At 39.3% G+C, this 15,011-nt stretch overlaps 1 protein-coding gene across 5 annotated transcripts in view; it reads left to right on the forward strand.

Moving 5' to 3' along the window:
- The first annotated feature begins 356 nt into the window (after positions 1 to 356).
- Positions 357 to 15,011, forward strand: part of sbf1 (SET binding factor 1) — a 103,162-nt gene continuing 88,507 nt past the window's right edge. For all 5 annotated transcript variants that reach the window (XM_088923131.1, XM_088923130.1, XM_088923132.1 and 2 more), the window contains exon 1: positions 357 to 582. In XM_088923131.1, coding sequence (XP_088779257.1) covers positions 528 to 582 — 55 coding nt within the window. In that variant the 5' untranslated portion in view covers positions 357 to 527. The remainder of the gene's footprint in view (positions 583 to 15,011) is intronic.

Consider the following 15,011-nt stretch of genomic DNA (forward strand, 5'->3'; position numbering starts at 1 on the left):
TTAACTCGGTACAAAGAAATATTAAGAATCGGAGAACAATGACTATAGAGACCGCACCTATGTTTGTAAATGACATGTTCCCATGAGAAATAGGTAAGGTACAGTACGAACCTGTTAATGTCACTTTGACATAAGGAAATACACTCTATATAAGGTGTACCTCTTCCTGTGCAATAATTAGGGAACCTCCTGCTCTACCTTCGTGTGGATGATCTGTTATGACTACTGGCGTTATTAGCCAACGGCGAGCTTATCTGTGGGATCTGTGCGTGGAAGCAGTCAAAGGTTGGGGTGTTGATCTGTCAGTTTTGACCAGGCGCCCCTCCCTGGTCCTCGCCGCGCAGGCTCACTGCGTTCTCCCGGTCAGGGCGAGAACACTGTCAGTATGGCGGCGGGGCGCTGCTGGAAGGATGCTGCTGCAGTTGCTGATGATGTCGCTCCTGCTGTCAGAGTATGAACAAGAGAGCCACGGAAAACGACAAGAGAACAAGCAGGGGCCGGACGTCGTGATCTCGTAGAGCGTCGACATGGCCAGGCTAGCCGACTACTTCGTTGTGGTCGGGTACGACCTCGATAAGAGGGGTGAGTCCCTGAGTGTTTTTGGAACCGGGCTGCAGCCTCAGTATAGTAAACAGGAGGCGGGGAGCGCAGGGAAGGGGAGGCGGGGATGGGCCGGGGCCGGGGCCGGGGCCGGGACGGGACAACACTGTGCACCCTACCTCAGACATCCCAGTGCAGGCAAGCGCCGCCACTAACAGCCGCGGATGCCAGAGGCCTGAGCGGAGGGCCCGAAATCAGAGCTGTCTGTGTCAAATCTGGAAAGTAAAAAAAAAGAAACAAAGACGAAAGCGAAGGAACCGTAACACTGTGCCGGGGATAAGGTGCTTACGGCCCTGTAGTTGTCATGTGGTTGAAATGTAGCGTTTTAAAACAGCGCTGCGCTGCAGATCTGGAATGGGTGGACTCGTGTGTCTGCGTTTTGCTTAGTCCTAAACTGAATACCGAAAGTGCGTAAGGGATGAAAATAGAATAACGGCAACGTGCCTTTATTTGTTTCAGTAGCATGGTAAATGAGCTGTTAACCTCTATCCAACAGGAAAACAGGTTGATGTTTTATTGTCTGTGGCGTAAATTGACAACTGAACAGCCAACTATATTTTAGTGTTAGAAGGGTGTTTGACACAGTATGCCCATTGCGACCCATTACTTTTTTGAAAGTCACATCGTGAAGATTTTGCTATTGATTAAAAATCTTAGAATTAGTATTTTTTAAAGAAGTAACACGTTTAACTCGGGGTGAATTCTGCATCTGTATTCTTTCCTGAGGAGGGAGAGAGAATAAATCAAGTCCTCTGTGGAAAGTTAAAATTCGCATCTGCAGTGTGTTGTGCATAGCTGCTGTAGGCCTGCTGGCATTTAATATTGCTCTCATCATTTGTGGCCTAGATGCATAAAGTAGGGTGTGCCTTGAAGATACACACATGAAAATGTTTTCTTTATAAGGTGGGTCACTGCGCGATTGAATGCAAGCACCCTGAGACAGCCTTGGGCTGTTTGTTTTTAGAATGGGTTTGCACTACGTTTTACATCTAAACTAAAACAGAAATCTCAGAATATTACTTATGTTCTTCACTAAAATACAGTAGTGCAGGTCTACCAAATGCATTCTTACCGTTTCTGGTTATTCAATGTATTTTTAAGTATCCTAAAGAGAACAGTGTTATTACTAATTTATGTAGCAGACACATTTATCCAAAGTGACAAGCGTATGTATCTGTTCGTACAGGAGGGTGTTTCAATTTAAGTGAAGCACCTTGACTACAAGAGCACTGTACCTTCCAAGATTCAAACCCACAACCTTCCAGAGGCCAGAGCCCTCCAACACCTAGATAAAGGGTGGGATATTGGACTCGGCCTGCACCCAAATCTGGAGTAGGGACCAGAGGAGTCTTTGCATCCTAAAGAGTGAATCCAAAATGTTTTGTGTGCATTATTTTCCTTTGTACTGTACAGAACAGAGATGGCAGAACATCTGGGTACCAGACAAACAAGAAACAGGTTGGAATTTAAAAAAACAAAACAAAGGCCGTTGTGTTGTTTCCAAGCCAGCCAGATGTTTTTTTTTTAAACATAAAATTGTTTTAATTGATGGAAAACCTAGCATAAACTAAAGGTAGGACTCTCAACAACTGAAACGTAGCTGTTGAATGCGAGTTAACTGCAAGTCAAGAAAAGATGCTGAACCTCACTTTGGCTCCGAAAGGGAAGATTCAACGAATGTTAACATATTGTCTGTCAATGTAAATAGTTATAATTGTTAACACTAATGTAAGTCACCTTGATATCAGCTCAATTGGACCTATATAACAGCTCCCAGCTCTTCAGGTTTTGAGAAGGCCCAGAGAATCCTCCAGTCTGGAGCAGGACTGGACACCTCTGTACTAGACGATACACCGTGCAGCTTTTTTAAAACTTTTTTTTCTCATTCTTGGTCTCGCGGATCCGCAGATCGGCTCTTCCTCATTTCCGCTTTGTTTGTTTTTTTTAAACAAAATCTTAATTGAACTCAATGTTGCGTGATTTGAGACCTTGCAAGTTTCTGTCTCTACGCAGGAAGGGGGAGATCGGAGGTTCTGTATGACACGCAACGATTGAAAAGGCAACGTTCAACATGGTTTAGGAATGTGAAACTATTAAGATCGTACATTCTTTTATTAGGCTCATTAAGGGCTCGGCAATGTAACTGAGAGCCCAACGGGAACAACAAATCAGCAGCTGTGTGGGGCCCCAGGACCAGGGCTGGGAACTTCTGTTTTCAACTATTTCTGAAGTCCTGCGTAGCCTTATGTAGTGGGAAACGAGCCACTGGTGCTGCCGTTCAGAGTGAAGGCTGCAGAAGACCCAGCCTGAGAAGTCAGGTTTGGTGATATTGTAGTTCAGATGTGATGGAAACTTCCTGTTTGAGGAGCTACAGCTATTTTGCGACATCTATCGTTTCCTTTGATGATTAATGGACAAGCACTTGGAACTTCTAGTTAGGGACCCTGTGCATTTTGCTTGCCAAAGGCAAGTTCAGTAAAAATTAATTGAAATTCCTTCTTTGGCTTTGAACTTATTTAGAGATTGCAGTCATTTCCCCCGATGTAGGGCTAGATGCAGTTTTTGTCTTGCGCCTATACACTATCAAATACATGTGCAAAATACTAGTTCTGTGTAAGCAGAGCATCTCATGAATCCCGGAATCGATGGTCCTTTACCGATGGATGCTATGAAACATTGTGGAGCAATGTGTTCATCGGATCATGAGTGGACTAAAAATATCTCCTGACATAATGGGAGTTAAGTGTTGCCTTATCTAAACCAAGAAACTGAATACAGTCAGATATTTTGGTGATTTAGTTAGCCTTAAGTATTGATCACACAAATGAATCAAAGGGCCCAGGTTAGTGGAAGTGTAGCAGACATATTTTTTCAAGAGAAAGTATTCAGTAACGTAATAAAATCAGTTTGGGAATCAGTGTGGGGGACCTGCTCTTTGAGGCTAACCTATTTTCCCCTTCACTCCTGAAAACGTTTCATTTTTAGCTTCATTGATCTTAACCTTCACATCTCAAAGCTTGCAGTGTATTTAGCTGTGTGCAGATGCAGTCGTCTTGAAAAGGTAAATGTGGAGCTGAATGATCGCTGATGCTAAGATCAAAGCTCTTAGTGACACTGTCTGCAATAATTTACATTTGGGTGTGGCAGCCTTAAATTTCAAAAGAAAGTATGCAGTGCATTTTGCTTGATTATGAATGAAGTCACTAAAAACAGATACTTGTAGGTTTCTTTAGAGGTTTTGCTTTAAACAGGAAATGGAGACTGCAAAGTCAGTCACTCAAGGGAATAGCAGCTACACTGAGAATCAAGTTTTTGTTTATAGGCTGTGGAACAACAATGTTGTCGTTTCCAAGCACTGAATTCTGATCGTGCTGTTCATTTGCAGTTTAAGTGTCCACACTTCCCTACCAAGCAGACCCTTCTTTTAGTGGATATTTGGCTGAAAGCGGTAGAAGATCTATTTATTATTCATAACAAGAATACTGTTCTCATAAATGCAGTACTGGGCTTGAGCAGTTTCCGGTGTTGTTGTTTAGAAAATATGGCCCAACATGTCAAACTCTGTAATTGTTAGGGGAGAATACTATTTGTTACAGAAAATTAAGTTGTTGTTTTTCCTCGGAAAGTGATCAGAGCTGATCATTAACAGAGATGGAGAAGAGAGAACCTATTTAGTAAATGTTCTTAATCTACATATCCATAAAACATTTCATTTTTGGTGATTTCGAGATTTGGTGTCATGACTTTTTTGTGTTTTTAAAATATTTTGGAAATATGAAACTTCCTCCTTTTCTAGTGTCTCTTTTGCTAAGTGTTAATTAGTGGAAATTAGGTGAAACATCTGGTTTAGACAAGATACCTCTGCAGACCAGGATATTTTGTGGTAAATAATGGTTCCAGAAGCCACAGTTAATTTCATAGTAATGAGCTATTTCATACTAATTAAATGGAAATAACCCACAGACATTTATTTGTATGCTAAAAATGTGATGCTACACATTTGAAAAGGGAAAAGTTTTCAAACCTCAAACAGGATTTAGTTAATGGTTGGATGGCTTGGGGATTTTCTGCAGGTGCTACAAGAAAGGAGAACCATCATCACCACTTTGGAAACCATATTGGTCATTTGACTTCTGAATTGTTATACAGACCCACAGCTGTGCATTAAATAAGATCTCTAGTTATCTGTAAAAATTATGCTTCATTCATTTGCGGTTTCAATCATTAGCGAGAAACAAGTTTAATTCGTAGGACTGAGCCCTCTGCCAGTGAAGAATGTGCTTTCTAATGAAATAAGTCCATCTATGGAGAAGTTGTACAAGATTCCAGTTCTGTACAGAGTTGAAAAGTACAATAATAAATAGCTTTCACATCGGTAAATTACATCCAGACTGTTGTAGATAAAGGAGCCTGTCCTGCACTGTGATCTTTTCTGGTTCTTCCTGGAATTCAGAGACTTTTTCTGCAGTCATTTGCCATGGCCTGTTTCTGAGCAGTTCAATAATTCAGAAATGTTTTGCCTTTCCGTGAGAGTTGGATGTACAGTAATGTAACTTTCCCTCTTGACCAGAGTAAGAGCAAATCCTTTAGTTAGAGATATCTGAAGCACCGTTTGTCCTGGCAGCACAATTATCTTGTTTACATCCTGTTTTTAGCTTCATTGCTCCTTTTCCCATTCATATGCCATCTTTAACTGTATTCTGTTCAAAATGTTCTGGTTTTTCAAAGAATAATTTATACCTTTACTGGTGATACAGGTAAAATGTTTGCTCATGTCTGCTTTGGCTTGCGTGTGAATTATTGGTGTCTTGCATTCTCATGTGTATGCCTGTCTGTTTTATTTGTGACACATTTCTGAAATGTCAGTTTTCCGCATACAGTTCACCTGATGGTACCGTCTCGTTAGTGCTGCAGTGATGCCAATTCAGCTTTCTACAAATAAATAAGTAAGGCTACTATTTAATTAATGTAATTTGGAGTTTTGAAATTCATAATTTGTGCAAAACCGTTCATTAAGATTCAAAAGCTTTTTATCCCTTTCATAAAAGCCCATTGGTTTATAATCTAAAGTTATTTGCTATATTCTCCATGTGTCAAATGGCCCCGTTATAGCCAGTGTAACCACTGACAGCTTGTGTAAACCTCTAGCTCTATATTTATTATCGTAAAGGTGGTGACAAAGTATCTGTTCCAAGAAAAATGATAATGAGCGTTGTCACCATCTAAGTGGTGCTAATTTCTGATGCCACTTCCTGGAGCCTACTAGACGAGACTGATCTATACCTTAAAATATTAGTGGTTTGAATCAGATTCGACTTTAGAATGGGTGGTATATAGATAGATAAGACTTATTGATCCCGAAGGGAAATTGATTATATATACCTATAATGCAAACAAAATATTCCGTAAAAATAACCACTAAAGTCCCAATTGCTGTCAGCGTTTTTTTTCCAAAAACAACTCATCCAGATATTGCTTTGCTGCAAAGGCAGTAGGCAAGAACTAAAGCAGGGCAAATGCAGAGTATGAAGTAAACTTCATTATTTATTGATTAAGCAATTTTGCTTCAATAATTTGTTGCATGTGACTAAAACTTCTTCCTGCAGAGCCATAGTCCGGTCTGTTTTATATGTCTTCCTTAAGACCCATAAACACCTTGAACAATTTAAAATAAAACTTCCAAAACCCTTGAGGTCCCCAGGGACAAGACTTGACTTAATTGAACCGAGAAAATAACTGAACTGATCATGCTCATGTGATCCAAAACTTTACAGAGTGATGAGTGAAGAAGATCCTTCTGGACTGAGACTCTCTATAATTGGGGTCAGGCCTTCGTAGATGCTGTAGTTGTTTTTTTTTTATATTTATGTTTTAGGAATTTGTTTAGCAAATTTAGATCAGCCTAAAATGGGCTTCATGAAATGAAGAGTCTAGCTTGAGAACTGAAAACGGAGGAGCTAGTGGGATCAGATTGTTCCTGTTCATAACTGGTCAGCTTGCCTTTTTTTCTTCTGTTTGAGGTCAGTGGTTTGGGAATAAAAGTCTTATTGGTTTTTACAGCAGATATATCCATATTCTAGAGGCTTTCCTTTGTTTTTTTTTAATGAATCTTGTAGTATGTGTGCATCTTCCCAGGAGACATCTTCCATGAAATTCCTTACATTTCAAAATGTGATGTTTTAAATTTGGAACGGACATGGTTTCCATATGCCAGTTCTGATTGTGTGATCCACTACTGTGAGTGTTTTAATCCCCATCGGCGAGCATCTTGGTGCTTATGATTCATGGTAGGGACGAACAGAGGGCACTGTGTTGGTGAAAGTAACATGCATTTCAATTGAACAAGCTGTCGCGGTGACACACAGTGACACCCTCACTCTGGGCCTGACAGGCTGCTTCCCTGCACACTGGGTTTTCTTTACGCTGCTGGAATAAATAGATTCTAGTCAGCTGAACTTTGATCTTGGTCTTTCTTGAGCCTGTTCTTGTGAAGACCACATGGTGCTTGGGATGACTGGTGAAACGGAATGTGTGCGTACTAGAAAGGTAAGAGTAGTGACTTTCAGTTTGTCTTGCAATAGATAGAAAGTACCACGGTCCTAAACTCATGATCCAAAAACCGCCAACTACCACACCCCCCGTGTCACTCGTTTTCCTGAAACGCAAATGAAAGAGCTAAAGCAGTTTTTACTCCTCGCTGTTCCAGTGCGATGACACTGTCCTAGGCACGATCCCGCTCATACCTAGAGCGGCCCCTTCACCATCTTGATTTTCTGCCCTCTCCGACTCCACGCTTCGGACTGTCCCTCGTTCATCACAGAGCGCCGGTCGAGGCGAAGTAGAGGTGTTTTATTAATCTGAACATCACTTCGCTTGATGGGTCTTACTGTAGCTTCTTCCAAAAGCCTTGTTTCTCAGCTTGTTAATTCGTAATCACATGTTTAAATAACACCTTGATTAAGAATTGCTCCTGAAATAGATTAAATTCATCTGCTTGTTTCTCTGTCCCCCTTAACTCTAGAATGATAGAGTTCTACATATAGTGGGACTTTTCAATGGTCAAATAGTTCTCCAGAGCCTTTGTTCTTGATTGTTTTTTTACAGTTTTACATGCAGAATTACATTTTTTAAAGGTAGAGAAAAACTGGACAAAGTTGGCAGGTATAACGGCAAAATAAGTGAAAGAGATCGCCACCCTTCCCACAAGCTTTAATTTGATTATTTTAGGGAACGCTTTCCAGTTCAGTGCAAGTCTAACAGGTCAGTTCTGTAAACCTTTTTTTTTTTTGATTGAGCAAACCTTTGATTTGTACAAAGAACAATTGAAGTATTTGGCTTGTTTTTTTAAGAGTTTTTGTGTGCCTCGGATTAGTTCTGGGAATCAGGTAGGCCGAAATGCATCTGGCTAAGTTCAAAAATGGAAAAGGTGGCCAGATTCCCATTACAAGCATTTTTATAGTTGTCATGTACTTGAAAATAATGTTGTCAGATAGATTGTCTGAGTCCATAAACAGAATTTCTGTTGTGGTATTTGTGTGCCTCCAGGCTTTTGGGGCATTATCAGTCAGTGATGTTTTTAAATTTCATATTATTTTAAAAAGGTCCCTATTCTGATATCCGATATTCTTCAGGTTATGTGTGTACTTGAAGGTAGTGATCTGCACAGAAACACTTTATATGTACCATAATACAGGGCCACTCAACCTGCAGCTATTCTAGTTCACTCCACCATTACAGAATGCTTCTGCAGCAGGTCCTTAATTATTTAATTGATTAAGCAATAAGGAAATGACTCTTCGAAAGCACTGCAGTGAATTGGAAGGGTGGAAGGCTCAGCAGCCCTGCTGCAGTATGTAACCGACAGCTATGCCCTCATTTGAGGTCCCCTTGGCTCAAAGCAAAAAAGCTAAAGATATAACGAGTCTTGAGGTCAATGATGTGTTTTTGAGGAAATAAAATTATCCTTAATGTTAAGATGTAATGCTTTATTTACACTGTAGCTCTCAATTGGCCCGTTGTTTTTCCGAAAGATGTTGCTTACGTCAAGAAATACATAAGTTGAAAAACAATTTCCCTTAAGAATGCATGGGGTGGCACAGTAGCACAGTGGTTAGTATTGCTGCCTCGCAGCGCTGGGGCCCTGGGTTCAGTACTGGACCTGAGGTGCTATGTGCACGGAGTTTGTATGGGTTTCCTCCCACAGTCCAGAGACATACTGGTACGTCCATTGGCTTCCGGGCCCTGGTATGAGTGTTTGCGTGTTTGTGTGTCCCTTGTGATGGACTGGTGTCCTGTACCCTTTCCTTGTGCCTGTTGCTTTCCAGCATAGGCTCCTGCTTCCCTGTGAACCTCAACCTGACAAAGTGGGAAGAAAATGGATGGATGGCAGAATGTATGTGCATAAGGGGGAGACATTCCAGGACCACTCCTAATCAGATGAGTTATCTCCCAGTAAAAACAATTTAACACTTAAGGTGTTTTTACAGTTGCACTAAGTCATTTTTAAGCAAAATGATTCTTAGTATTTACAGTGACAATCAAAAATATTCACCCCCCCTTGGACTTTTTTACATTTTATTGTTTTAATATGGAATCATAATGTATTTAACTGGGAGGGTTTGCCATTGATTGACAGAAAACCTACAGTATAATGTCAAATTGAAAGCACATTTCTACATATCCTCCTCAATTAATTATAAATATAAAACGAAAATTAACCGATTGCATAAGTGTTCACCCCTTTTGAGTCAGTATTTGGTTGGCAGAAATTACAGCCATGACTACAGCCATTCTTGGATAGGTTGCTACCAGCTTTGCACATTTGTCTTTGCAGAAGTGCTCAAACTCATGAGTGTGGATGGGAAAAGTTGATGAACAGCAATTTTCAACTGCAGGCACAGATTCTTGATTGGCTTGAGGTCCGGGCTTTGATTGGGCCATGCCGGAACATTGACTTTTTCCTTTTTAAACCACATCATTGTGGCTTTTGCTGTATGTTTTGGGCTCTTGTCCTACTGGAAGATGAATCTTCTCCTAAGTCCCATGGCTCTGCAGATAGCAGCAGGTTTTCCTCCAGGATTTCTCTGTACTTTGCTGCATCCATTTTTCCTTCTAGAATCTTCCAGGCCCTGACTCTGCCACCATCATGTTTTACAGTAGTGATGTTGTTCTCAGGTATTATGTTGACAGTTACCATTGTGCCAAACATAATGCTTACGGTCGAGACCAAAAAGGTCAGTTTTGTTCTCAGCAGACCATAGAATCTTCTTCAACGTGCTCTGAGTCTCCCACATGCCTTATGGCAAAGTATAGTCGACATTCGATGTTAAATTTTTGGGACTGTCCCTTTAAGCCCAAATATGTGAAACACCCAGGCAGTTGTCATGTGTACTTTTTCTCCCATCTCAGCCATGAAAGACTGTAGTTCCTTTAGAGCTGTCCCAGGCCTCTTAGTGGCCTCCTTGACTTAGTGCTTTTCTCGGCTGGATACATTTTAGATTTTTGAGATTTGAGATTGAGATTTGTGTTTTTTGATTGAGATTTTCGAGGACACCCTGTTCTTCATAGTTTCACAGTTGTGCGATAATTTTTATATTTCTTTATAAAAGACTTTACTGTGCTTGGGGGGTATGTAATGCCTTAGAAATTTTCTTATAGCCTTCCCCTGATTGGTGCTCTTCAATAATCCTATCTCACATTTACTGTGAAAGTTCCTTTGTCTTTATGATGTAGTTGTTGTGGGACCTCCCAGTAGGTATACTTATCCTGAACTCATGCGAAACACCCTAAGTGCACACAGGTGGACTCAATTCAACAAATTCCTTGAGTTCTAAAGAAATTTGGTTGCATCAGAGCCCATTTAGGTATGTTGTAGTAAATGGGGGTGAATACAGTCAGTTGTTTTCTGTTTGATATTTATAAATAGTTTAGGAGGATCTGAAGAATTATGTGTAGTTCAGTTTTGTGTTGATCAATGACAAAAAAAGTCCCAAATAAATACATTGTGATTCTATATACTAACATGGTAAAATGTGAAAAAGTCCAAGGAGGGTGAATACTTTTCATAGCCACTGTATGAATTTCATGTTGGATGTAAAGGAGAGACTGATGTTCCTGGTGCTGAACAGTGTGAAAAATGCAGGAGTCATGTTCCCATAGAAACAATTCTGGAACTATCTATGGAACTGAACTATCAGTTCTTTTTCTTTCAATGAAACTTATAAATGCCATTTATGTACTGTATACATTGTAAGTAAAATTGCAAAATATTTTTGTGGAGACTGTTTTCTTTGTTGTATTAATTGAATGTGAAGGTTTTGTTTGCTGGGACAAGTAAAGGTTAATTAAGTCTTTTGCTGTTGAGTCATCTTCAGGTGTGAAGGAGGCTCTGTGGCCAAAGCGTGTTTCTTCTTTCTACTTTTGAGTGTGGAATTAACCTTTGCTTTCCTTTGCAACCAAAAGACACTGACGCAGCTCCACACTCGATTTTGATGGTGTTTTATACAATTCAAATGAATACTTCCATAAAAATGTATTTCATTTTGAAGATTTCTTTATGCAGTCGCTTGCATTTATGGTTTTATGGATTTTATGTTAGATTTTATGCCGTGTGACTAAGGTGTAGACTTAGATAAAAGATATTTTATTGATTTGTTCAGTAAGCGTATAATAGGAGATGAATAAGAGCTGGAAAAACAGTTGCCCAGTTGTCTGTGTGTCACCCAAGCGATTATTGATCTTTGTGCTTAACTGGTATGTGCAGCATGTACAAATATACAGTAGAGAACACTCCTTCAAGTTTTCAGTTTCTGGCCGCTCCAAAGTTAATGTTAAAGTGAGAACTAATTTGTCTTAAATCAAAAAGTATTGCGCATTCTTGGTACCTGTATTTAGTTTTGGACGCATTCTTATTCTATTTCTAGTAGCTTATTTGATTTTAACAGTTGTCCAGTTGTTTTTTTTTAAGGGATCTCAGGGAATCTCCTGCACCATTGTGGTTGGGCTGTAGTTCGGTAATGCTGAAGTCTGTGTTTCTGCTCATAAATCTATTGTATATGACATATAGTCCCTTTTTTAATGTTAAGTGTCACTGCTTGAGAGTCTGGTATATAAAAGCTAGCAATCCTACTTTCTCCCCTTGTCTTAAGCCCATCATATGTGCTTCATTAAAATGTCATGTATAAATGTATAAATCCCGATTAAATTCATTTAATCTCTGCAGAATTTTGTACGGAAGTACATCTGATCACTAATGCTTTAGAAGACTGAAGTACGCTATGTATTTCTGTTGAGTAATGTAATGCTACCACTTTTTATAGTTTTTAATTTTTCTATTATTGTAAAACTACCAATTCATGTCAGTGAACTTGGCTTTTGATAGCCACTGTGAATTTCATGTCAGATGTGAAGGAGAGATTGTTACTGAAAGGGTTCAGGTGATAAATATCGATGACGTCATGGCAAACTTTCCCTCAACTAAGAAAAAAGAAAACATTCCCATGAATGATAGAATCAGCACGGAAGTTAAAAAGTTGAATAAACACAATCTGTAATGTATGAGACAAATTGTCTAAGAATTTCATTTTGTGCCCACTTATAATTGTGTGGAAGGTTTACATTTTAGTTCTGTTTTTCTTTTGTCCATTTTTTGTCTATTCTGTCAATTGTCTGCTGGAGATGAAGCATTTAGCATCTTGGATTTCCTGCACCTAAAACCTAGCAGTGCTCATCGTTCACCTGCTCTTCTGTTTTATGGAGCAGAGGCCTCTGTCATGTACTGGGCTATTAGCAGGTGCCCAGACTGTTACTCCATCACTAGCATCGTGGATGAAAATTAGTCTCCCTCAGTGGATGTCTTAGTAAAAACGTGTTCCAATATGTTTTGTTTCTTTGTTTTGCAGTTGCAATACCTCTTTGCAGAATTATTTCAGCGCTGAGGTTAGGGTTTATTCTTGAAGCCTGCGATTTTTGTAGATGTGCAAAGCAATGCTTTTCTTTAGTATATGAAGCTTTTGGTCAGCGTTAATTCTGTTGAAGGATTATATATGTTCCTGAGGAGAGCAGTGCATTTAATTTGCTATACTGAGAACTGATTGAGGAATACCTTAGAACTGTATTAATTTCTTTCTCTGTTTTTTTCATGTTATTTTTTCCCTTTATACTTGTTATGGCTGTGTCAGAAACTTGTTCCTCTGGTTTTTATAACCCTAGACCAGCTTGTGTGTCGTGGGTAGTAATTCTTGGGATTTTGAGTAGAAGAGCCAGTCACAGCTGCAGTACGATGCTACAGAATTAACACTGATTGTGCTGTAGGAGTGAGTGTCAGTGTGTATGATGACTGCACTTTTTCTACAGCTCAGAGGTTGCACTGGAGGAAGAGAAAAGAGACAGCAGGAAACTGAGGTTTTCTCTATGAACATGTACTGTTGTTAGTTTCCCATATATAGTCAAACAACCCGGTCGTCCTCTTTTTGAGATGTGAAGAATAACTTCTTAAAGAGAATGGAATTCAGAAGCGAAGCTGGAATTTACCTTTCAATAGAACAGAAGTTGTTGTAATGTTAAGGTTTATTCTGGTTGCTTTTGTACTTTTTAAAGCAAGTTTATCTCTTTGTGTTTTTTTTTACTTTTGACTTCCACGTCAGTGACTGCATCAGGAGCTGTGCCTCTGTAAATGTGGGATAGTGTCCGAGTTTTAACCCCTCAGTTTTGGTCACCTGGCATCACACAGTTAGTACCTGTGAAAGACATTTGGCAATGGGTCGTCTCAGTGGACCTGGTGAGGTTCTGGCAGCAAAAGCTGTGGGATGATTATTGTGAGGGCAGAGGAGGAGGAAGTTGAGGTGTGTGTGTGTAGGCTAGCTGCTGTGCAGAAAGCTGTATTTTCTAGCCGAATATTTCAGCTGAAATGGAATCCTTAGTGGCTGCTGTGGTGCACAGGATGTGAAAACAATAATTTGCCCCATGACATCACCTGAAGTGTAAAGCAATAAAGCGAGGATAAAATCTTGTTCATGAGAATAGCGTCTCAAACATTATTGCTGATCGTATTTGGAACTGCTACTACAAAATAGTTTTACTTCCTGGCTGTGCTTGTACAGCCTTCTATGCCGAATACAAAACAGGAGGAAAAAGTAAATAGACAACAGTCTGAGGAGGCAACAGAAAAGGAAGTAAACACCAGCTTTAGTATTTTTTAAATTTTGTAGTAGTGTCAGACATTTGATGATGGGATTCAGATTTTTGTAACGTGTGCCTTTGATTTTTCTATTACAAACAAAGCATACCAGCGTGCTTATTTGACAGCTGTTGGGGTATTCTTGGTATCATCAAAATACAGTAAGTAGAGTAAGGTATTGGGTTAGGCTCCAAGCTATTAAAACCACCATGTATGAACTTTATCTAAAAACCCTAATGGCTACAGTTAAACTAATATAAATGTCCAAATGTTACATGTGAGAATAACAATCTTGTTTTATTGTGAAGAGTAAAAATTAGCTCAAGAACATGTCACCTAATGTTTCTTAAGATGCTTAGGCTCTGAGTCTAACTTAATTACTTTTTCTCCTTTTTAGTCATAAAGAAAACTCCAGAAGACAAATGCAGCACATCATCCATTCTTAAGCCTCATGGCCCCAACTTTGCTGCTGTTTGTGATATTTTGTCCTCAATCTCCATTGTTATGCTAATAATAAAAATAACTATAATTTAGATTGAAAGCACGTCAGGTTCTCTAAACCATCCCAATCAGTTTGTTGTAAATTTGGTAGTAATCTGACCTTTGTATGTCACTGTGTTTCCATGTGTGCCTCCCCATGCTGCTTCTTGAGAAATCAGTGTCCTTTTTAGTGAAAAAAACTAAAACGCAGCATTTATACAAAGTACGTTTTGGTAACATTTGACCATATATGTGTTTGTAATTCAATTATTAGTATGGTAATTAAAGAGTCCATACATGTTGACTCTGTGTCGGCACAAATCCTTGATATTTTGCATCAACCTTTATTTTACCATTAAATTAAGGAAATCAGGAACAGAATATCTCAGCTCAAAGCTGGAGGTGAACACTTTCTGAAATATCGAGACTCAGGACATAAATATTGTTTGGTTAGGTAATTGTTTCTAATCCTAATGGTTTAAACCATTCTGGTATATATATACCTGTTCCATACACACGTACAAGTATACGTTTCTTACTTTGTTGTGCTGAAGGTAGTAAAAACACTTAAGTGGAAGAGCAACTTCTGAAGAACCTCATTTGAAGAACGCAAATGTAGACCCTTTCCAAAGAGTTTTTCAGTAGTTAAAAAGTTCCATTATAATTCAGACATTTTCGTTGGCAAATGAAAAAACAACTTTTAAACAAGTTTAATACTCCCCACTGCAAAAATCAGTATGAAGATAAAATTCAA

The sequence above is a fragment of the Atractosteus spatula genome, chromosome 8 (genome assembly GCF_055471065.1).
Source record: "Atractosteus spatula isolate fAtrSpa1 chromosome 8, fAtrSpa1.hap1, whole genome shotgun sequence".
In the NCBI taxonomy this organism is placed as follows: Eukaryota; Metazoa; Chordata; class Actinopteri; order Semionotiformes; family Lepisosteidae; genus Atractosteus; species Atractosteus spatula.